Genomic DNA, 25,551 nt, shown 5'->3' on the forward strand with positions numbered 1-25,551 from the left:
AGCATGTCATGTATCTGAGCTTGCAGTCACGATGTCCCAATCACGAATGTTATGGTGCGAATATCCTTGTAGGTTATCAACACAATAACCTACAAGGATATTCGCCAGAATGGACCAATAGGTAATGGAGAAAACTGCTTATTAATTTATATGATACACGGTAACTAATAACTATTCTGGAGCCTTCAGCTCTAAACTTTGAGAGTTGAATACCTCAATTAGAAAACCATGATGCCTCCAAAGTATCCATTATTGTCTGTGTAATGTCATTTTCCTGATCGTGAGTGATCGGCTGGAATCTAATCAAGGGGTTCAGGTAGAGTATACAGTAGCAGATACCTGGGAGTGAATTAATGACTGGAACCTAATCGAGTAGTTTGGGTGGTTTACACAGAATAACAGATACCCAGGAGTGAGCTACAGGTTGGAATCTAACCAGGGTTTTGGATGGTTTTTATATAGAATATATATTGGCGGACAGCTAATGTTCCTATATACAAAAGGGGAGATAGAAAAAAACTATAGACCAGACAATTTAATGTCAGAGACAGGAAAGATACTGGAATCGATACTAAAATAAGTGGTAGAAGAGCTTCTAGAGACACAAAATATAATGAAAAATAGTCAGCATGGATTTCAAAAGGCTAAGTCTTGCTTAACTAACCTGATAGAATTCTTTGAAGAGGTAATGGATAGAGTAGACAAGGGTAATGTAGTAGATGTCAAATACTTAAATTTTCAAAATGATAAGGTACTACACAGTCGGCTCATGACAAAGATTAGAGCATTTGGAGTCGGGACAAATAGTTGAACGGATAGCAGTGTCGGCTGTGGCTCAGTGGGTATCACTCACGCCTCTCAGTCAGAAGGTTGTGGGTTCAAGTTCCACTCCAGGGACTTGAGCACAAACATCTAGGCTGACACTCCAGAGCAGTGTTGAGGGAGTGCTGCACTGTTGGATGTGCTGTCTTTTGGTTGCGACATTAAACCACCGCCTCGTCTGCTCTCTCAAGTGGACGTAAAAGATCCAATGGCATTATTTTCGCAGAAGAGCACGGGAGCTATCCCTGGTGTCCTGGCCAATATTTATCCCTCAATCAATATAACAAAAACAGATCATCTGGTCATTATCACATGGCTGTTTGTGGGAGCTTGCTTGTACGCAAATTGATTGCTACATTTCCTACATTACAACAGTGAATACACTTCAAAAGTCGCTGCTGCTCCATGAGGAGCTGTCATCTAGCAGTGCACAGAGAACTGCTGACTTGCTTGCCTGGGCGTTGTTTGGTTTGGGATCCTGGCTGGTCCCAATCCCCTTTGGGGAAACTGTTGCGGGTAACCCTTCATTTACGGGTATGGCTTTAGTGGCGATGGGGACTGCGCCTTAGCACAGGCTCGTGGTGGTTGGTGCCTGAGAGGTGGAGCCGATCAGGGGCGGGGTATTGATACTGGTGCCGTTGCCCTACTGAGGTCGCTTGCTCTGCAGCTCGTGTGTGTTGGCTACTTGTGGCCACACTCCATGGTGCATAACTCTGGTCCCAGGGACGCAGGCTACAGCATTGGGTAGCTCGCTGGACCTGTGTGCTCCCGATGTGTGCCTGCCTGCTGCATTGGCTGTGTGAAGTTGAAATCCTACATTGCACAACTTTTCATTACTTATGATGGATACTCTAGTTCCGATCACAATCGCGCAACTTTTACTCGCTGGTTGCATGTACACAATTCAGATCATCAGATGCACATTTTACATGATCGTGTGACTTTTCCTTGCTTATTGCATGTACACAACTCTGATTGTTAGTTACACATTTTGTCTCTAACTTACAGTTGCTATTACATTGCTTGAATGTGTGGAACTGTCCCTTTTAATTTTGGTGGGTTGCAGGCCTCCTTTAAGAGAGCCTTTCTTGCTTTACCCCAATCCTCTTCTCAGCTTGGTGCCACATGTTGCTCCAGCAGCGCTGCACCTCGTGGTCTGGCCGCGGCCATCTTTTTCTTCACATCACCTCGTGGTTTTGGCGCCATCTTTCCTCCATCCACGATATCGACTGCGGTGATCCTCTTCTCCCCAGGTTCTGCCACCGAAGCTGGGAAGTCGCCTTTCTTCCTCCGGAGTCCTGCCACTGGAGCCTGGAAGATGCGTTCGGGTCGTCTCAGCTGGATCATCTCCACGCAGTTGTGCTGAGCAGTCTGTGCCTCGGGTGCTGTGCTGGTCTGCTCTCTGGTGCCGGGTCTACCCTCAAGTGAGGGCTTGCTGTGCCTCCGAACGCGGAGGACGTCGATCGCTGGAGGGTTGAAGTCTTCGCACTTCCAATGGATCTTCTCCATCCACCTTCTGCCGAGCAGCATTGGCCCCTCACCTGCAACAATCCAGAGGTAACTTGTGCACCGCGCCATCATGGAGTACCTTTACATTCGCACTACCAACGACTGGGATAATTTCATTGGTGTAGGTGCGCAGCTTTGCCTGAACTGGGACAAACTTGGGTTGTTCAGCTTGATTGTCCCATAGTCTCTCAAAGGCTTCTTGATTCATTACTGACTGGCTCGCCCTCATGTCCACTTCCATGAAGACTGGAATGCCATCTATCTTAACTTCCATCTTTAGCGGGGAAGACTCGGTGGTGCAGTTAAACATGTTATATACCTCATCGTGGGGCTGAGCTGCCTCTCTGCCTATCGTTTCATAATCCACGCTGGATTCATGGCCATCTGCAGACTCTTCATCGACACAGTGAGTCATATTTATTTTATACATTTGCTGGAGGTGGCCCTTTGTGCTGCAGCCTTTGCATACATAGTCTCTAAAGCGGCACTGGTGAACCCTGTGATTCCCTCCACAACGCCAGCGTGGAACTATTCGATTATACCCCCTCGGCGGACTCTGAGTTAAGGGACTCGGGGGGGGGGGAGCCTGTTCTCTCTCCCCTGATTGGGTTCGCGCTCAAGTCCAGCCTCCAAACAGCGCCACTCTGTGCACAGTATCTGCCGGGTTTAAGTCCTGAGGGTGAGTCATCTGCCTAGAGCCACAGGTCGCGGTCATGAATGCCTGGCTCACAGAGATGGCCTTCTGCAGTGTGACTCTGGTATCTGCCGACAGTAGCTTGTGAAGAAGGCCCTCTTGGCCGAATCCAATGACAAAAATATCCTGCAGCACTTCGTTGAGGTGGTTGCCGAACTCGCATGGTGCCACCAGCCTCCTGAGGTCTGCGTCCTATTTCGCGATTTCCTGGCCTTCAGGCCGTCGGTGGGTGTAGAACCGGTGTCTGGCTGTGAGGATACTCTCCTTGGGCTTGAATTGCTCATGAATCAGGGTTAGGAGCTCCTTGTATGTCTTGGTCGTTGTCTTCACTGGTGCAAGCAAGTCCCTGATGAGGCCATAGTCATTGGGCCCACGACTGGTTAGCAAGATAGCTTGCGCTTATCAGCGTGGCCGGGGGGTCGTCTCCTGCCAGGTCATTTGCTGTGAAGAAATGTTCGAGCCTCTCCACAAAGGCATCCCAATCATCACCATCAGTGAACTGCTGCAACGTACCAAGGATAACCATTTTTGCATGAAAGTTCGTAATCTCGTCGCCAATTGTTGTCCTTAGATGCTCGAATAATGACTCATGAGACAAAGTGTTGTACTTGAACTGTAGTGACCTTAGTCCTTTTATTTGCTAACTCCAGAGTGAGAATCACACCTGGTGGCCTGGGCCAGGCACACCTGTACAGGTAACCTACAAGTCTCCCACTGCTGTGCCCTCTGGTGGCACACCTTGTGATAATACCAACAGTAGCCATGTAGGATACATGACACTATTTAATTATGGGGGCAATATTGACAATGCCATACCTCGTGCAAGCCTTCTGCATGATGGTGCTGCGGAGGAAACGATTGATTAGACATCATCGCATGAGGAACCTCCGAGCATGTAGGATGATGGGCAGGAGGCCTTACCCACATCGGGTATATTGAGACAGGCGTTCATACCTGCACCTGAGTGAGGTAGACTGTGAGAAGGCTGCATTTTCACAAAAAAGTTGTAACCGAGATCTGTGAGTTAGTAAAAACAGACCTGCACCCTAGAAGCGTTGGGAGAACTGCTTTGTCAGCTGAAAGTAAAGATTACAGCTACACCTTCATTTTATGCATCTGGATCATTCGAGGCCACAACTGGGGATGTGTGCACCATTTCTCAACATGCATTTGGCAGGTGACTGCTGTACTATCTGCCTGGAGGAATGACTACATAACGTTCCCCATGACCGCCCAGGCAATGCTTCTCCAGGATTGCTGGCTTCCTAAAGATACAGAGCTGCATTGATTATACCCACATCGCCTTGCAAGCACCTTTTGGAAGATTCCGAGATGTATAGGAACAGAAAAGGCTTCCACTCCGTGAATGTGTAGCTCATCTGTGACGACATGCATCGCATCATGTCAGTTGATGTGAGATACTCTGGGAGCACCCATGATGCATTCATCCTACACTATATCTGCTATGTTTCAGCAGCAACCAGAAGGGCAGAGCTGGCTACTGGGAGACAAAGGGTACGGCCTCGCCACCTGGCTCATGACTCCCCTAAACCGGATGGAAGCTGACCGGGAATATAACATGCCGCACATTGCGTTTCCGATGCCTGGACCATTCCGGAGGCTACTTGCAATACTTCCGTGAGATTGTCGGTCAGTTCACTGTTGTGTGCTACATGCTGCACAACTTAGCCATCATGAGGCAGCAGCAGCTGATAGAAGACCCACCTGAGGTGAGAGTGGCTGATGAGGAAGAATGCAGATGACGAGGAGGAGGAGGACGAGGAAGCCATGCAACTACCTGAACCCAAAGCACGACGGTAGAGGAGGGTGGGTCGTCATGCCCCTGTAACGATTGCTCTAGCCTTGCGCCAACAGTTCATCCGTGAACGCTTTGCTGCCTGAAGGCTCAGCGGCAACTATTCCACATGGAACATGTTTACTGTTTGGACTGTTCCATAATGTTGTTGTGTTAATGGAACAAATGGTGGAAATGATTCAGTTATAATTTTAAAATATATTTTATTCAAATGTTTAACAAACATTTGTACTTAAAAGAATATTTTTATTAAAATTAAGTTATTTAACTTTAGTTAAGATTACTTACAAACTTTTAAACTTGTAAATTTACATCACTTACTGTTCTCAAATTAACATTTCTTTGTAACAACAATAATGACAACAACAGCAGCAAAGAAAGGCTGCACCCATCTCTCCTCCACCTTTTATTCTCAGACCGCCCGCTGCGTTTGGTCTTGGTGACTTCACTCCGCCTGCAAGCGGTGGCACAGCATTTTTCGGGTTGGTACCAAACTTTTTCAAGTATCTTGGGTAATGCGCACATTTTGATGGGGGGCATGGGCAGGCAGTAATGTGGAAGGCCCGGCTTGGGCCTCTTCAGAGGCTGGTCTGGGGATTGGAGTGGGAGTGGCCGTTGACTGTCAATGGCCGAGGAGTCTTGGGCGTTTTCCCTTATTGCAGCAGCTAACTCCGACATTCCCTCCCTTGTGCCCAGATAGTGTCTCAACTACCTGCAACATTCTCTCCCACGTGCCCGGACAGTGTTCCCATTTCTCATGAGTGTTGTTACTTCTCCCGACAGTCCTCATACCTCATCACGCACCCCACTGATGGTGTCCAGGAGTGATCACGTAAGGTCAATGCTCTCCGCACTCATTGCCATCTGAACCACATCTGTTAGATTCTGCACCTCAGGAGAGCACTGTCGAGCTCTCCTCCCCTCCTCGCCCAGGGTGTGGCTCGCTGTATCCCACTGGGACCCATAGCCTCCGACAGTGGGGCCTGGATGTGCCTCACTGTATCCCACTGGGATCCGCAGCCTCGGACTGTGCGAAACCATGGAATGTCCCAACACTCATACCACTCAGGAAAGGGGCTGGCACCTCAATGGGTGGCATCTGCACCTTCTGCAGAGTGAGTACAACAGTGGGGGCTTCATCCATCCCTTCCCCCTCACCCCCATGCTCTTGGTCTGGAAGTTGGGATTGGAAGACGTTCTCCTCTTCAGGCTTGTCTGCGTCTGAATAACCTTCTGCATCGGCTTCAGCCTCATCAGGGTTGGCCTCAAGATCTGCAAAATATAACAGCAGACAAATGGTTAGCAGCAGAGGAGGGGGCAGGGTGGGTGGCATGAGTAGGCTCACACAGCGCAGGCAGCAGGCTCATTTGAAGAACCATGATGAATGATAGCACATTGCATCAACTGAAGCATAGCTGACGGAGACATCCCCTTGAAGCATGGCTAGCCCGCGCAGTACTTAACAATTAACAAAGCCAGAATGTGGAATTTGCAGGACTTACCCTCTCCCTTGAGTGTGGGCCCAGCCTGTGCAATGGTGGTTGCTTTTCTACAGGCAGGACCCATCAAAGCAGCGACCCTGTCTTCCAAGTGTCATTGGGTGCAGATTTGCCGGGCCTCCTCCTGTTCGAGTTCGTTCTTGTGTGCCATCTTCCTCTGCAAAGATGAAAATATAACTTTTTAGAGAGCGTGTCTTTCTGCTGGGTGGGACATACCCAGCAGAGATTGTCATGTATGTAACCTTCGTGTAACAACACTGCAATACTGTATATACTTGAGAAATGCACACATTGACCACAGGGGGTGAACTTGTGGGAGACACCCCTCACCTGGTCATCCAGGTATATAAAGGGAGGTCCCACGCAGGATCATCACTTCTTGGTCCTGTGAATAAAGATTCAGGTCACAGTGACCTTGTCCATACAATGTGACTCGTGTGGATTTGTGGTATTGTGTAAGGACTTTACAGAAATGGTCATGTTTACAATTACAATTCCAGTGAATAAATGAAAATATTACTTACACTAACTACTTGACCAAGGTCCTGCCACTTTTTGCACAGGCCTCCAGACCTCTGGGTGGTCACCATTGCACAGTAATCTTCAAGTTCGTTCCAGCGTTTCTTCATTTCTTTTGGTGAAACTTTTATGTGACCTCTGCTGATGTTCAGCTCACGCCATCTGACCTCAATCACAGTAACTAGTGCCTCCACTTCGTCCTCTGAGAAATTCTTGGTCCTTGAACCGCATTGCATATTGCAGGTCTGATTTTTCCACTGAGAATTAAAGTTCTCTCAAACAACTGGCTCTTTAAAAATGGCCGAATGCAGACTGGGAGGTGTACTGGGCATGCGTGCCCATAGCAGTCATCGTTTTTTTCAGTGCAGACAATAGGCTCCATCCCCCGAAGCTAAAGAACAGGTTGTGCAGCACCAATTAAAAAAAAATTAAAACGGGGAAACTTGCAAGTTATTTTTTTTGGAGTCGGGGCCAAAAGAAACTCTTGAAATATGGCAAAAAGTGGCATTGGGGAAAATTGACCCCATAGCATTCAAAAGTCGTGAAGTTATGTTAAACTTGTATAGGACCCTGGTCAGGCCGCACTTCGAGTACTGTGCACAGTTCGAATTTCCATCAGTGTTCCCTTTAAGTGCTCCAGGAGTCTGTGCAGCCAGTGAAACAACTTTTAAATTTGAAAAAAACTCGTGTGGCAGTCCATTAAAGGGGCCGTGCGGCCCAAAAAGAAATTACGGGGAACATTGGTCTCCATACTATAAAAAGGACATAGAATCACTGGAGAAAGTAGAAGCATGGCCTGTTTCTGTGCTGTATGTTCTGTGTAATTTATTGCAGGATTGTGTTTATTTGAGTTCTCTTCTCCTTCCCTCCAACCCCAAAGCTCTCCACTGCAATGTTCTTGTAATCTCCATAACTTTTGATTTCAGTTAGGGGTTTAGTTCCTAAAATAGCACCCTGCTGTTTTACCGGTTTATTAAACTGTTCCTGCATCTGTTCCAGCACTGCAAATTACCATGCTTAATCATCAAGCCCCACTCTAGAGACTTGAGCACAAAATCTAGGCTGGCACTTCAGATTTCGAGGGACTGCCTATGAGTGAATGATGAGCAGTACTGAGTGCTGCACTGTAGAGATGCTGTGTTTTGGATGAGACATTAAACCGATGATCCATCTGCCCCCTCAGGAGGATGTAAAAGATTCCATGGCACTATTTGAAGAAAAGCAGGGCAGTTCTTCCCAGTGTCATAGGCCAATATTTATCCCTCAACCAACATCACAAACAGATTATCTGGCCATTCATTTCATTGCTGTTTGTGGGACCTTGCTGTGTGTGTGTGCGTGTGATTGGCTGCTGCGTTTCCCTACATTACAACAATGACTGCACTTCAAAAGTTTTTAATTGGCTGTGAAGGGCTTTGGGACATTTTGAGATTGTGAAAGGCGCTATATAAATGCAAGTTCTTTTTTTCCCCCCAAATGCTGAATATTATTATTATTTATTATTATTATTATTATATAGTCCCACTCCAGGGACTTGAGCGCACACACATCTAGGCTGACATTTCAGTGCAGTTCTGAGGGAGCACTGTACTGTCGGAGGTGTAGTCTTTCAGATGAGATGTAAAACCGAGGCCCTGTCTGCTCTCTCAAGTGGATGTAAAAGATCCCATGGCACTACTTCGAAGAAGAGCAGGGGATTTATCCCTGGTGTCCTGGCCAATATTTATCCCTCAATCAACATCATTAAAAAAACAGATTATTACATGGCTGTTTGTGGGAGCTTGCTTGTGCATAAATGAACTGCCATGTTTCCTACATTACAACCGTTACTACGCTCCAAAAGTACTTCATTGGCTGTAAAGCACTTTGAGATGTCCGGTGGTCGTGAAAGGCACTATAAATCCAAGTCTTTAATTCAGTGCTATTGCATTTGGAAAGTCTGGTTCTAGATTACTATCAATCCAGTTACCATTAATTTTCAGGACTTTGGAAAGAACCCAATGAGCAGAAGGCACAGATGCCGTGTAACAAGGCACCATCGACTTGATTAGTCAGGACCCATAACTAATTATGATCTGATTTTTATGTGAGTCTTGCCAATAGTAGCAAAATCTGCAAGAGAAAGCAGTCAGCCAATGTCTTGCTGTCTTCGCTTGTTTTGAAGGTTTGTGATTGGGAAAAAATTAGGGTGAGAAAAATTATTCCTGGGTTTTATAAACGAATTGCAGAATGTAATTCCAACCTTTATTTAATATCCTATTATCTGTTGAAAGACTTGACTAGCTCTTGTGCTTCTTGAGGTATATTCTTGGCACTGTTAAATTTTAATTCCAATCCCCATTGTGTCGAGACCTCCTCGTTTTTAATTAAAAAAAAATCTAATCCTTGCCTCAGTATCTCATAGTTTCTGCCCCAGTTTTGCGATTGCTGCAGTATTCTGATATTGTCGTGCGCTTCCTATCTGGGTATCCTATTTACAACGTGTCACGAATAGATTACTGCATGGTGAGTGGAGGGCAGGTTGTAGGCTTTTAGTGCAAAGTCATTCCATGGTCAGTGAGTTTCCACTTTTGTTCACATGTTACAATGTACAGTAATAACACAAACCCTTCCCTGTAATTGTGGGACTAGAACATTTCATATCATTGGAGGGCATCAGGGATCGATCTTATGTTTCAGTCTTGTATAAATTTTGAAGTATTCTGCGTGGATTTTGCTATCTCTAAAAGAAAATGACGCACCATTCCAAAAGAAAATTTAAGTCGTTTAATTATTTACCGACCTTTTTATTTCTGCAATTGAGGGATTGAAATCACATGTAATGAGTTGTTGGGATTTAGCAGCTTATTAATTAACTAGGCTGGGACTTTTATTAAAATACAAAGATATTGAAGTAAGCAGTTTGTATGATTTTAAATCATGTCTAATAGGAAGACTCTAAACTATATTGTGTTTGATAGAAGGGATAGGATGTCTTCGTGAAAAATGTGAAAGCAGGATCACACGGACATGCAGACCTCATTCTGCTAGCTCTTGTTCCTTTGGTTATTCATCATTGGAAGCAGTAAGAGTTGAGGTATAATTTGTACCAAATGAACCAGTGCACTATATGAGCATGTACTCATCTGAAAAATATTGAAATTCCAGAATGCTTTTTCTTTCTCTCTAATTTGAAATGTTTGGTTGCACTGACAAAACCACAGGCATTAGTGGCCAAATCCTGAAAAGAAACCAGTTGAAGACTCTTCTATTCATGACATCTGTTGTGTAATGTTGTAAAGACACAGTTTATAGCTTCGCAATGCGTAGGATGGTGAACAGTTCTGTAATGTGACAGCTATTGTAAACTAAGGAGACAGACTGCAAGGGGGGAACTTTAGCCCCCCTCCCCCCAATGGGCGGAAGAGGGTGGGAGGGGCACAACCCCAATAACTGTGAATGCACCTACATTCCGGTTTAACCATGACAGATTTTGGGGCATCCGAGGAACTTGTTCTGGAGAGGCGGGTGAGTGTTTCTAATATTTAAGTGAGGCTCCATTCCTCAGATTTTGGGAGCCATTTGAATTTAACAGCAGCAGACTGAGTTTCCTAGGGCTTGGGAAACCTGGCAGCTGAAGGGAGGGGGGAGTTGCCAGATCTAGCAGATAAGTACTTTTTAGAGCACTGCTCGTGGCTCAGGAGGAGCAAGAGTGCTCTCCCCATCCCCGCAAGCATACCTTCTGCTGCAATATCCAGAGGCCCCTCTTGTGACCTGAGCACCCTCATGTGATCTTGCGACAATCTGCCAAGGCCCTTCGCATGATTTTCAGACCCCCCATGTGGACTTCTGACACCACCACCCCTGTGGTCTGCCGACACTCTCCCACATCTCTTTTTTCCCCCCCCCCCCATGGTCTGCCGATATTCTGCCCCCCTATAGTCTGCCGATTATCCCCCACCACTCTGCTGATTCTCCCTGTGTTCTGCTGACCCCCACATGATCTTTTGACGCCTCAACGCTCTGCCAACCTCCACCACTATGCCCCAATCTTTCCCGCCATCCCTCGCTCCTTGTTGCCATGCCTGGATCTTTTCCAATCTCGATCTGGCTGCCAGCCAGGAAATGGAATAAACGTTATACTGAAGTCCTGCTGTTAAATTTGACTGGACTACCACCTTTCCATCATTTCCAGGTTACCCAGCAACAAACATCCCTCTTACCCTCCCCATTAATAGTGGGGCCCATGTGTTAATCACAGCACCCACAAACTTTAACAGACTATGGTTTCATTATTAATCCCCAGCAGATGGTTGCTGTGACCACCAAATATGTTGGTTCCTTCTTGTCTTTTTTTTACAAATTTGAAACTTCCTGTGCTCTGTGGTTTGGTTTGCAACTTTGACAGAAACATAATGATACTGAATTTGAAATTTTGATGTAACAGATTGGTTGCCACAACTCATTGGGACTGAGTTTGAATCCAGCCCAGAGCAATGGGACGGAAGTCTCCATCGTCTGCTGAGTGCAAGGGCCCAACAAGAAACCGCTTTGCCAGTCCCAACCCAATTTCTCATGGGCACAGGCTCACAGTGCAAAACGGTCACAGTTTGGTAAATTTGGTAGTCATTTGGTTTGATTGCCACTGATGCTTGTTCAACTCCCTCACGGGCTCAGTAGCTGCTAGAGTCAGTTCCTCTCTCTGAGGTCACAGCTGGTTATTAGAAGATATGAGCGTGGTAGATTACAAAAAGAAAGATGTGACATACAGCACACAACCTGCACCATAAATGGGAGTGAATCATGTCAACTGTGTCATGAGGATTTGTACCAGTAGTAAATGGTCATGGGTTCACATACCACTCCAGAGATCTGAGCCCATAATCTAGACTGACATTTCATTGCAGTACTGAGGGGATGCTGCACTGTCTGAGGTGCTGACTTTTGGATGAGAAATTAAATCCAGACCCCCATCTGCCCTCTTCAGGTGGACATTAAAGGTCCCAAGGCACTATTTTGAAGAAGAGCAGGTGTATTCTCCCAGTATCCTGGCCAATATTTATCCTCAAGCAACACGTAAAAACAGATGATCTGGTCATTATCACATTGCTGTTTGCAGGATTTTACTGTGGGCAAATTGTCTGCTGTATTTTCTACATTTAAGTACTTTATTGGCAGTGAAGCACTTTAGGAGGTCCTGAGGTCATGAAAGATGCTATATAAATGCAGGTTCTTTCCTTTTGTGGCAGAAAAGTCACTTATTTGTTTATTACTTCTAAACTGTACACCAGGCTGTGTGTGGGAGACGAGTCCTCTTAAACATCTGTCTGGCAGTTTTATGGAAATATTTGCCAAGGGATTTAATTCTGGTAATAGTATTCCATGTACGATAATATGCTTTTGTTTCTTGCAGTTACTGAATCATGTTTTTCCAAATTAAGAGATCTTTCATTACCCACTTTTGATGTCATCCCTCCTGATTTCCTTTTTGTAGGACATAAATGGAGCAGATTTCTGGACTCCATCATTCTGTGTTTTGCTTCATATTACAGTCAGTTTCTTTTAAAAATAATTTGAATTTAGAAGTGCAGAATTTCAAAAAAATGCTTTGCTTAATTCAAAGTCACCTAATATAAATTATCCAATAATTTTTTTTAAGCACTGGATTGCCACTGTGTTATGTTATTTACATTGCTTAATTCAAATTATTGGATAATTCAATTTTAGTGCAAACAAAACAACAAGGAGTTATCTTAGTTGAATAGGGCAACATTGTTGAATTTAAGGCAGACTTAGTTTCAATGGCAGTATGTTGTATAATGTAAAACTATCCACGGTTGAATCTTGACAAACAACTGGTTGGATGAAGAAATTTTCTTTTCATATGAGGTTAAGGAAATGATACATTTGTAGCTCAGCTTTTATAATCACGTCTGCGAACTTTGTTTCAGTGTGGTTTTACAATTTGTACAATGACCAATAGCATTCTACTTCCCCTGTGGGTTACTGAGTAACAATGATCCCTGCTAAAATATCCTTAAGGTTCAAAGAGTTGCTGTGGATGGGTGCCCACCTCTCCCGATAGTCAATAGAGAGGAAAATGGGGAAAGATATATAATGGGTGGTCCATCTGATATCGCCCATGTTATAATATTGACAAGTGGGCAGAAGCTTCAAATTCAGAGGGAGGTTTTAAAATGGGCATTAGTGAATCGGTTGCAACTTATTTTACCAGCTACCCCCATCCCCACAGGTTGGAAATTCTGGCCAAGGTCTTGCTGTGTGGAAAAAAAAATGAGGCACAATGTAAAATGGCTGCCGATTTGCTGTGAGCCTGCTTTGTGGCACTGGCGAAGACCAGATTCACGGCCAATAACTTTTTTTCATTCCTTGCTTTGCAATGTTCTAATACTAGAGGATGAGTGATCGTGACATCGTTACTGCCAGTTGATTAGAAAATATGGTCACCCTAGACACTAAACTGAATCCGGGGACATAAAAGGTGGGAGCACAGCAAAGTAGCCAGGATGGAAAATGTGGGTTGCGCAGCATAACGAGGCAACATTTTTAGCAGCTGATATTTTAACAGTTGCACATACATATTACAAATGCAAAACAAATGTGCATATAATTATCGCAGATGTAACATCACGCTATTGAAGCGCATTCAGACATTGGACTTGCAACAGGTCTGTACATCTTGAGATATTTTAATCCAACAGGATTAGGTTGATGATTATTTTAAATTGCTAGATTTAAGAGCCTCTAGGCAAGTATTTACTTTGAGTTTGCACTTTTTGCATTTGATATTGAGAGAAGAATTTCACAATGTGTGGAATCCCAACAATGTGTGTGGGGGTTCTGGGAAGGAATTTTGAAAATGTGGCCAGTTACATTTTTAATTCTTTGATTCTTGATCTATTTCCCTAATTGTGTTCTAGGGGGAACTTGAGAAGCTGAACCAGTCGACAGATGCTATTAATCGTCAGGAAACTGAACTAGAGGTAAAGCTGATATGAATTTATTCCTGCCTTGTAGTTAAGTATCCGTTTTGTGTATTGGGATTGGTTTGCACTGAGCGTGCTTTATATATTGGCCAGCATCACCCTTGAGTGTTGCTATTTTCATAGACTTAACAGACCAAAGTTCATCCAATGGAATCCCTTGTAAAACTGCAATTGTGTATGTTTTTGCCTCTTGAACATTCCAGCCTTCAATTTACTTTATAATGTGATGGCTTTCTTTTTAAGGGCGTGCCTTTTTCTTGTAAGATATTGGTTACCCAGACAACCAGACCAGCTTTCACAGAATCATCATCCTGGACAGGCAAATTCTAAAACCTCAACCCCCAAAACATTAAAAAATATACTTAAACAAAAAAACATTTTATATTAATCCTTTTATGGTTGATTTTACGTATGTGGTAATTAAATCTGTTCATCTGGCTGACTAGAATTGTTACCACACCATTGATGCAAAGCTGTGTGAAAAATTATTCTCCCCTGTCTTCATATTGGTTCTAAAGTAAGCCACAAAATAACTTTATAAAAGAAAAACACTGGAACCCAGACTGATTCAAATTTATAAAACAACAAATCACAACTAAATAAAGGTTTTTATTAAAAAAGCGAACCAGTTATTTCCTCCTTGTTTCTGTTGATCTTGATAACCTGGCCTGTCTCCAAGGGGAGGAGCCTGGGATTTACAAGCAGCTGCCAATCTAGAGACACACTTTTTTAAACAACAGTAATTAGCCTCTAATTGATCTCTGGGTGTGTGTTGAGTGCGCGTTACCACGGAGTAACGGGACGCTGGAGGGACTGGAGTGCATTATCACGCCCGGCAACCAAATTTTAATTTGATTTTATGTTTTAAAGTTTAATTTGTTTTAATTGCCGGGGTTTTTAGTGTCCCCCTCCCCTTTTATAGGGGGCACTTGGGAAAAAAAAAACTGATTTTAGTGCCCAAAACCCCCCCCCCCAAAAAAACACAAAAAACCCACCATGGAGTAACGGAGCAGGTAGAGGTTTCAGTTTTCTACAATGCTACAGTTATAGGACAAGTTAAGCATAGCACTGCTATAGGACTCTTTCTTCACAGTGGTTCCATTGCTCCTATTATCAAAGGGCTAAATAATGTAAAAACTCCCCTTTCTAATTATTATAATAATACACTGTGCATTATGTGGTAAGACATTATCAAACAGCACATACTCAAACTTATCATAAGCAATGCCACTGGAGAATAGCTATATTTGCTTTGGATCAGAGTGACCAACCACACGAATGTTGACTGGGACCAGATTCTTAGTCACCTGATCCTGCAGGTGCCTGTCATCAAGTGTGAGAAACTTTGTTGCTGTTACATCTCTGTAAATGAAGGAAATTATGAAACCAATTTATTAAGATGGAGCTGTTTTAGGAAGTCCAAGGAGAACCACCCTGCTCTTCTTCAAATCATGTCATGGGACCTTTTAAGTCCACCCGAGAGCCTGCGTTTAACGTCTCCTCCAAAAGAACTTGCCCCAGACATTGCAGCTCTTAGTTTCATAATTTCCTTAGTATTGCACTGAAGTGACAGCCTAGATTTTGTGTTCAAGTCTCTGGAGTGGGACTTGAACCCATGACCTTTTGCTACTGGTACAAATGACACAGTTAGCATGATTCACTCCCATTTATGGTGCTGGTTTTGTGGTGTATGTCATGTCTTTTTGTAATCTACCACTTGTGTGTAAAAAAAACACAAGATGGAACCAGCATGTTTGGGGTCACTGCAAACATCTTCTGGAGGTTAATAATGAAACCATAGTCTGTTAAAGTTTGTATGTGTCGTTATTAACACATGGGCCTGCTACTTATGGGGCAGGTGAGGAGGTGTCTTTGTGTCTGGGAAATGTGGGGACGTGGAGGTCCTGCTGCATTTATTGACAGGACTTCATTATCGTTTTTTTACACGAAGTGATTATCTGCACGAACATTTTTGTGTCCTTCTGTGCATGCACACGGTGGACCCTATCTCTTTTTGTGCACACACACTCAATCTGGTCCAATTGGAACAAGACACTTTGAAGCTTAATTCTAAAAGTTATTAAGGAAACACAGCTTGCTTTAGAAGGCACAGGTTACAGGTTTAATACATTTAACAAAACGCTTTCTAAAGGTTCTGCACAGGCTGGTCACAGGCAGTCAAAGCAACCATCTAACCAAAATCTGCAATACTGATGGGAGTCAGGATTATTGTAAATCACATCACCTTCAGTCTAGGAATCTACAAGGACTATAGCAGGGATCTGAAACAAGATTAAAAATAAATAAACAAATGTGTTTTACTACCTGGACTTGGAATTCCAGAGCCTCATTCATGGATTCAAGCCCCACTCCTGGATTTGAGTACATAATCTAGGCTGACACTTCAGTGCAATTCTGAGGGAGTGCTACATTGTCTGCGCTGCCGTCTTTCAAATGAAATGTCAAACCAAGGTCCCATCTGCTCTCTCAGGTGGACATAAAAGAGAGGAGCGGAGCTGTCCACGGTAAAATGGCCAATATTTATCCCTGAATCACCTTCACTAAATCTGATTATCTGGTCATTTATCTCTGTTCTGTTTGTGGCACCACAGTAAGTGAGCAAGCCTTTCGCCTTTTTCATAGTGTGGATCTCCTCTTGATCTTTTCACCATCTTTGCTATATGAACATTCTATTTTTTAATGCTTTTCCCTTGCTTCCCTGAGAATATTTTCTATCATCTAACAAGCAATTTACAGGCCATTCATCACCCTAATTATCTCTCACTTCTCATTTTTCTTCCGTCTTACTAAATAACATGTTTTATCTTTGGGTTATATCCCCTGGGAGGACAGGTGCACCAACATCAGTATCCTCGCCCAGGCTAACATCCTCAGCACTGAAGCACTGATCAGCTTAGCTGGGAAGGCCACATAGTTCGCATGCCAGACACGAGGCTCCCTAAGCAATTGCTCCATGCGGCGCTCCTTCACGGCAAACAAGCCAAAGGTGGGTAGCAGAAACGTTACAAGGACACCCTCCAAGCCTCCTGGTAAAGTGCGACATCACCACTGACACCTGGGAGTCCCTGGCCGAAGACCGCCCTAGGTGGAGAAAGTGCATCCGGGAGGGTGTTGAGCTGTTCGAATCTCAACGCCGCGACTGTGAATCAGGCGCAGGCAGCAGAAGAAGCGTGCGGCAAATCAGTCCCACTCTCCCTTCCCCCGACAAATGTCTGTCCCACCTGTGACAGGGTCTTGGCTCTTGCTACCAAAGGACTCACTTTAGGAGTGGAAACAAGTCGTCTTCGATTCTGAGGGACTGACGATGATATCCTGAACATTTAGCGCCTTTTTGCTTCTAACAGTGATGCAGTTGAGGCTCAGCGGTGATCTCTGATTATTGGGTTATTGGGGCAGGAGCATCTTTAGATGATTTTCATTTTAAAGTATCAGCCATGATCTTATTGAATGGTGGTGCAGGCTCGAAGGGCCGAATGGCCTACTCCTGCACCTATTTTTTATGTTTCTATATATTGGCTTGTGAAGACCATATACAGTTAACCAATGGTATCTTTACTGAATGTTCTGTTATATTCTGCTCGAGAATTTCCCTTGTAAAGAGTTAGGCCTGCATTTGCTCAATTCTATACGAGATTTTTGTTGAAAATGAACTTTCTCATTATTGAAATCTTTCCAGTTAAATGGGCACTGTTTTGTTTCCTCAAACAGAAAAACAATTCCCAGAGCAGAAACAGCTAACCATACTAGTGTCACCTTGTGTACTAACCTCCGGATGGATATATTGGGGCTCCAATGCAGATTCACCAGAATGAAATCGGGGTTTAGAGGGTTAAATTATTAGATGGTTTGCATAGACACGGCTTGTATTCACTTGAGTAAATAGGATTGAGGGGATGATCTAATCGAAGTGTTCAAAATGTTAAAAGAATTTGATAAGTTGGATATGGAGAAACTATCTGCTGAGGGGGAGGGGTGGTGGTTAAGGCTATCCAGGGATATGGAGCAAAGGCAGATAAATGGAGTTGAGGTACAGTGATCTGATTGAATGGTGGAGCAGATTCTAGGGTCTGAATGGCCTACTCCTGTTCTTAAATGATAATTGTATTTTCATTGACAACACCTGTAAAACCATATAATCCAGATCATTTGCAGTCATGTCTGACGATAAATGGTTGGCCTAACAAAAACCCCCTGAAGTAACATTTCCACAGCCAGCTTTTCTATCTGCTTACTGACCAAAGAAGGTCGACAAACGAAAATGCTGCGGATGCTGGAAATCTGAAATAAAATCAGAAAATGCTGGAAATACTCAGCAGGTCAGGCAGCTTCTGTGGAGAGACAAACAGCGTTAATGTTTCAGGTCGATAACCTTTCACCAGAACTGGAAAAAGTTAGAGATGAAACAGATTTTAAGCAAAGGCAGGAAGAGGAAAGAACAACAGGGAAGGTATCTGATAGGGTGGAAGGCAGAAGAGATTAAATGACAAAAGGGATAATTGTACAAAGCAAAAGGAGATGGTAATGGGACAGATAAAGAAACAAAAGATGAGTCTAGAAGAGGTGTCAATGGGAATGGCTGAATCATCAACAGCTGCCATCTGAAAAAATCGAGGCCGAGGTTCTGGTCTGAAATTGTTGAACTCGATGTTGAGTCCAGAAGGCTGTAAAGTGCCTAATTGAGAGATGAGGTGCAGTTCCTTGAGCTTGTGTTGATAACCAATCTAAATGTTCTAACTGCACGTGATAATGGGCAGCCAGGTAAGACAAAGTGTAAATTAATAGAGCAAATGGTTAATAAAGTAAATATGTACAAATAGGTTAAGTACTTTATTAACTGTTGTGTTTAGGAGGAAGTTTGTGGTTACTGTATACATTTTTTTTTAAAATCTGCTACTTGAGACCTCCATATCTGTAACAACGTGGACTTTAGACTTGACTTTCCAGAACATTTTAAGTCAAGGTTATGAAATTAGCACAAATTTAAATTTGCAATTCCATTGCTAATATTGGACACAGTACTTTTTAAAAAACAAACTGTTTAAATTCGCTTCGATATCTTTACGGTTTGCCAGTTTTTTTTCTTATGGTCGTTACAGTTTTGAACAGTTTTTCAGCGTATTTAACGATGCAGGTGGAGAGAATCCAGCAAGTCCCGAGAGTGTTTGTGAACCGGGTGTGGCACTACATTGGTTTTCATTCCGCGCTATGTCAAAGCAAAATTGAGATTCCCTTCTCCAGCGAGGCTAACTTGCAACTGTCTAAATTGACTGAAATAGTTCAGCAAATCCGTGGGGGACACAAACTAAACGCACGGCCTCTTTCACAGTGCAAGTAAAATATCTGGAGTCCCCAGCAGATTTTGGAGCGGTTATCTCGCTGATTGCAATACTTCAAGGTTGGCCTATGATGGGGGGCAGGACCAATAATTTTTCAACATCCCTTTGATTGACAGCTTTGTGGCTAGGTGTTTCCGATTGTGGGCTTGTGTCTGGCTGCAAAGGCTCAGCTCGCTAATAAATCTGAAGCCAGCTAAATCTGGCTCAATGGCATCATTGTGATGCTTAAGGAGGAAACGACTGAACGACTGTCAAAGTTTCACCGTTACGGTGAGGTCACACAGGAAAAGCGCCTTTGTTCTGATATTTTGAGGAGAATAATAGTTTGTCATTACTGTTAATATCCAGTTTGTATTGAATGCTGCTCATTTACCTGTTCAACGTTAAGTAAATTTGCAATTGCTTTATACTCTGAGCCCGGGTATGATGGTGTGTATTTAGACTATTTACAAGGATGATACCAGAAGTGAGAGGTTATAACTATCAGGAAAGACTGAATAGGATGGGGATTTTTTCTCTCTAGACCAGTTGTTCTGAATGGCCAGTTTCTGTGCTGTAATTCTATGCAGTGCCTATTACAATGTATGATGTCATTTTCAAACTTCAAAATAAAAGCAGAGCGTTCTAATCTTTTATGAATCTATCAAAAGGGAGCAGTTCCTTCAGTGACCAAAAATAAACAAAGAAACCGAACAGTTATCCCTGAACATGAGGGTATTTTACTCTTTACTGACCTCAGGCCTCAGAGTTTGGACTGGAATGGCCTGGTTTTCTCTGGAGTGGTTAGAATGTGGAACCCGCTACCACGTGGAGCAGCTGAGGCGAATAACATTGATACATTCAAGAGGAAGTTGGATAACTACTGAGCTAAATCTGGATCCATGGTATTAATGCGCTGTGTAAGAAGTGAACAATTATTTGACAGAGATCAATGTAACATTGAGGTCCTGCAGGTAAAGCAGCCCATATCCGAACTTGCACTGTCCCGTTCACCCATCTCCCCTGTGCTCGCTGAACGACATTGGCTCCTGGTCCAGCAACGCTTCAATTTAAAATTCTCATCCTTGCTTTCAAATCCTTCCATGACCTCACCCCTCCCTAGCTCTGTAACCTCCCCGGCCCTACAACCCTCCCAGATCTTTGTGCTCCTCCAATTCTGGCCTCTTGCACATCCCCAATTTTCATTGCTTCACCATTGGCTGCCGTGCCTTTGGCTGCCTAGGCCTGAGGCTCTGGAATTCCCTCCCTAACCTCTATACCCCTCTCTCTCCTCCTTTAAAACCTACCTGTCATCTGTCAAAATATCTCCTTATGTGACTCTGTGTCAAATTTTGTTTGATCTTGTGAAGCACCTTGAGACGTTTTTCTATGTTAAAGGCACCATACGTTGTTGTACATTTACCTCCATACTGGGTAGATATAGGGTTATGGGGTCTACTTATGGAAATGGCCATTCGATGCTAACTCTAGCGAGTAAATAGAATGTAAAAATGTAACAAAAGTCACTCAATTTAAATCAGCACATGCACTCTAGTTCCAGCAAATGTCTCCGGCGGTCTTGTGGTGGAATTTTACACACACTTGCTTTTGGGAGTTGGATGTGCTGGTGCCTGTTTAATAATCACAACAACACACTTCTATCTTTAGAGTATTGGAGGTTAGGCCTCTGGTGTTTGGATTTACTTGAATGGTTATAATTTCGTGTCTTATTTCCCTTTTTTCCGCTCCCAAATATTTGTGTGATTTCATGTCTTGGGCCTACAATACAATCCCTTGGTTAGACTGGTATCCGATTCAGCAAGCGGAATCTACAAGGATGGATTCGCGGAGCTGAGTTCAGTTACACCATACATGTTGTAAGGCCATTCCATTTCCGAATTTAAATTCTCCCAGGTGTCTGTTAGATTACAGCCTTATATTGGCAAGTGCTGAACGAGTGACACGATGAAATTAACCCCTTCGACGGGACTGGTCTCCATTGGCACTCATAATTCTCATTCATTGTATTAGGAGCATAGCAATTGCTAGACCTAAAAGGACCAAGGTCCATCTAGTTGGCCTTCTACCATCCTGGTAGTCGCATGATACAATGATAATGGAGTTCTTGACTCTATGACAATCCTCCACCAGCCTGTCCTCACCGCACAGTACTGCCCCCCAAACATCAAGATCCACGGCGTGGCCCTGGACAACGTGGACCACTTCCCCTATCTCGGGAGCCTCCTATCAACAAGAGCAGACATTAATGATGAGATCCAACACCGCCTCTAATGCGCCAGTGCAGCCTTCAGCCGCCTGAGGAAGTGTTTGAAGATCAATCCCTCAAAACTGTCACCAAACTCCTGGTCTACAAGGCCGTAGTAATACCCGCCCTCCTGTATGGCTCAGAGATGTGGACCATGTACAGTAGACACCTCAAGTTGCTGGAGAAATGCCACCAGTGATGCCTCCGCAAGATCCTGCAAATCCCCTGGGAGGACAGAAGCACAAACATTAGCGTCCTCATCCAGGCCAACATCCCCAGCATTGGAGCACTGACCACACTTGATCAGCTCTGCTGGGCAGGCCACATAGTCCACATGCCAGACACGAGACTCCCAAAGCAAGCGCTCTACTCTGAACTCGTCCACGGCAAATGAGCCAAAGGCGGGCAGAGGAAATGTTACAAGGACACCCTCAAAGCCTCCCTGATAAAGTGCGACATTCCCACTGGCACCTGGGCGTCCTTGGCCATAGACCGCCCTGAGTGGAGGAAGAGCATTCGGGAGGGTGCTGAGCTCCTCTAGTATCGTCACCGAGAGCATGCAGAAATCAAGCGCAGGCAGCGGAAGGAGCGTGCGGCAAACCAGGCTCACCGCCCACCCTTTCCTTCAACCGCTGTCTGTCCCACCTGTGACGGAGACTGTGGTTCTCATATTGGACTGGACAGCCACCTAAGAACTCATGCTAAGAGTGGAAGCAAGTCTTCCTCGATTCCAAGGGGCTGCCTATGATGATGATGACGATCAATCTCTATCAATTAGTCTACAACAGACCCAGACACGAGGCGAGGAATACCCCCAGTGGTGGAGAGCTTTGGGAACCATCGATCCAAACTCACCTGTTCCTCCCTAGCATGCTACACTTACCACGCATCATGTACCCAGTTATTCATATACTGTATCCCAAAATGTTATTTTCTGAAAGAAATCTATCTAATTTGCATTTGAATGAATCAACACAATCTGCTTCCACTGTCTCCCTAGGGGGCCTGCTCCATAGATTGACCACTTGCTCACTGAAATTCAGGAGTATGATTTGTGGCTTTCATGGAAACATTAGCACAATTGTAGAGTGCTATTGACGAAGCGAAGCTGCAAATCTCATAATACCTTGTAGTGATAATGAAATTTGACTGATTCAGGCATTGTGCTCCAATGGCCCTAATTATAAACTGGCAGAGTGTGAACCCTGTAACCAGCAAATGTCTTGTAATAAAATGTAATTTGGCTCAGTGAGTCACCTTAAAGCAGAGGCCCTGTTTAGATTACATATCAGGGGCCTACTTGTGGCTGGTTTTTGAGTGGTCCCCTTCTTTGTGTGCGAGTCCAACCTGATCTCTGATAATTCAATCATTTAAATCTCAGTTTTGTTCTGAGGAAATATTCTATTGAGACATGAATAGTGAGGCATTGTTTATACTTTGGTTGTTTATCTTCCTATAATTGAATGGCCAATCAGCTGGCCCCACAAGGCTTCGGAGACCTCAGAGTTACAGTGGACCTACAATGGTGTTCATTGATGAATTACCACACAGCTGGGTGCTTTGGAAATAGCTGTCAATGCAATAATTTATCAATGAACACCATTGTACTTTTCACAGGGCAATTCTCAGTTGAATAGTTATTTCACTATTCATAGCAACCAATATGACTGAATTCTCACTGGAAATTTTGAAATTAGACTGATCTATCGGTTACATAAATATTAGTAGGTCGGTCACAGGAAGTAATGGGAAGCATCTTTGTTATCTGTTTCTGTGTTGCAGGTTTTCTCTCTGTCCACTATTCTGATTGTTTCTCTCTCCCTTTCTGTTCTCTCTTTTTCTGCTCTTTAGTTGTTGGCTGTTGGCAGCGCTCTTGCCTGTGAGTCAGGTAGATCTGGGTTTAAGTCACATTCCAGCACATAATCCAGGCTGGCACTTGAGCGCAGTACTGAGGGAGTGCTGCATTGGCAGAGATGCCGTCCTTCAGATGTGACGTTAAACATCTGCTCTCTCTCAGGTGGACACAATAGATCCCGTGGCACTATTTCGAAGAGCAGGAGACTTCTCCCCACTGTCCTGACCAATATTTATCCCTCAAACGGAACATCACTAAAACAGATTATCCAGTCATTATCTCATTGCTGTTTATGGGATTGTGCTGTGTGCCAATTGGCTGCCGCGTTTACAACAGTGACTACACTTTTAAAGCACTTCATTGGCTGTAAAACACTGTGGGACATCGTGAGGTGGTGAATGGCGCTGTATAAATGCAATTTCTTTCTTTTCATTCAGTCTCCCCCCCCCCCTTATTTTGTAACCCTCCTATCTTCCTCTTCCAAGCAGCTGTCTAATTCTTGTTTTTTTTATTTAAAAAAAAAAACTGAATTTATCACCCCTATAAGTTGTAGTAGGGAATTCTGTACTCTTACCACTCTAATGGGAACAACAAAACAAATTGGCTTGGATTTTGATGGTTGACTTTTGTCAACGCCGTCTGCAGTTTAACATCGATAATCTGTAATGAGAGATGGGAAAGTTCCATGGTGTTACACAACAGGACAGTTCCTGTACTGACCGAAGTAGTAATCCCCACCACTTATACTCTCCTCGCTTATTACAGGCAGCCCCCTATATTGAGCAAATAACAATTGGTCATCACCATTACCACTTACAAAGGTGCCACACATAATAAGAACATAAAAACATAAGAATTAGGAACAGGAGTAGGCCATCTAGCCCCTCAAGCCTGCTCTGCTATTCAACAAGATCATGGCTGATCTGGCCGTGGACTCAGCTCCACTTACCTGCCCGCTCCCCATAACCCTTAATTCCCTTATTGGTTAAAAATCTATCTATCTGTGATTTGAATACATTCAATGAGCCAGCCTCAACTGCTTCCCTGGACAGAGAATTCCACAGATTCACAACCCTCTGGGAGAAGAAATTCTTTCTCAACTCCCCCGTATTAAATTGGCTCCCCCGTATTTTGAGGCTGTGCCCCCTAGTTCTAGTCTCCCTGACCAGTGGAAACAACCTCTCTGCCTCTATCTTGTCTATCCCTTTCATGATTTTAAATGTTTCTATAAGATCACCCTCATCCTTCTGAACTCCAACGAGTAATGTATTAAGCACACTGACTGTTCAATAAGTTGTTGCTTACGGATGTTAAGTGTAAGGCTCATGCTTTCGTATGCCTCAGTAAATAAGTTGACTATATCCTGGAGTTCAGCCTCTGAATGTGCGCAGACGCAGGCATCGCCCACGTACTGTAGCTCGACGACAGAGGTTGGGGGTCATCTTTGACCGGGCCTGGAGGCGACGAAGGTTAAACAGCTTCCCATTGGTTCTGTAGTTTAGTTCCACTCCAGCGGGGAGCCAGATACGAGACTCCCAAAGCAAATGCTCTACTCGGAACTCCCTTCATGGCAAACGAGCCAAGGGTGGGCAGAGGAAACATTACAAGGGCACCCTCAAAGCCTCCCTGATAAAGTGCAGCATCCCCACTGACACCTGGGAGTCCCTGGCCAAAGACCGCCCTGGGTGGAGGAAGTGCATTTGGGAGGGCGCTAAGCGCCTCTAGTCTCATCGCCGAGTGCATGCAGAAAACAAGCGCAGGCAGCGGAAGGAACCGCGGCAAACCTGTCCCGTCCCCCCTTATCCTCAACGATTGTTTGTCCCATCTGTGGAAGGGACTGTGGCTCTCGTATTGGACTGTTCAGCCACTTAAGGACTCATTGTAAGAGTGGAAGCAAGTCTTCCTCGATTCCGAGAGACTGCCTATGATGATGATGATCTTGCTGTGTACTTAGAGGCTCTGCTGATTTCAGCCAAAGTCAGGTTGTCAAGCACTGTTCGCACCTGGTTACAGTGCTGTTACCTTAGTGATGAGATTCTGGATGCAACTATTAACAAGTAGGAGAGGCAGCTACTGATTGCCTGTTTTAAAAACAAATATGTTGGTTACTTACCTTTTTGGTTTTACCGGCCATCGCGTATAGCGGGGAAATCGGGTTAACACCAACACGTCCACTATAAGTGGGGGTCAGGGCGACTGTACTCCTGTCACAAAATGGAATAGAGATTGGGACTGGCCTGTACTTGTCT

The 25,551-nt window shown here is 44.2% G+C and overlaps 1 protein-coding gene across 1 annotated transcript in view; it reads left to right on the forward strand.

The window, feature by feature from the left end:
* Positions 1–25,551, forward strand: part of LOC139264298 (SH3 domain-binding protein 5-like) — a 60,866-nt gene that overhangs the window by 6,222 nt on the left and 29,093 nt on the right. Inside the window, exon 2 of the mRNA XM_070880545.1 lies at positions 13,780–13,842. Within this exon, the coding sequence (XP_070736646.1) occupies positions 13,780–13,842 (63 nt within the window). The remainder of the gene's footprint in view (positions 1–13,779; positions 13,843–25,551) is intronic.

Source organism: Pristiophorus japonicus, chromosome 5, assembly GCF_044704955.1.
Source record: "Pristiophorus japonicus isolate sPriJap1 chromosome 5, sPriJap1.hap1, whole genome shotgun sequence".
Classification (NCBI taxonomy): domain Eukaryota; kingdom Metazoa; phylum Chordata; class Chondrichthyes; family Pristiophoridae; genus Pristiophorus; species Pristiophorus japonicus.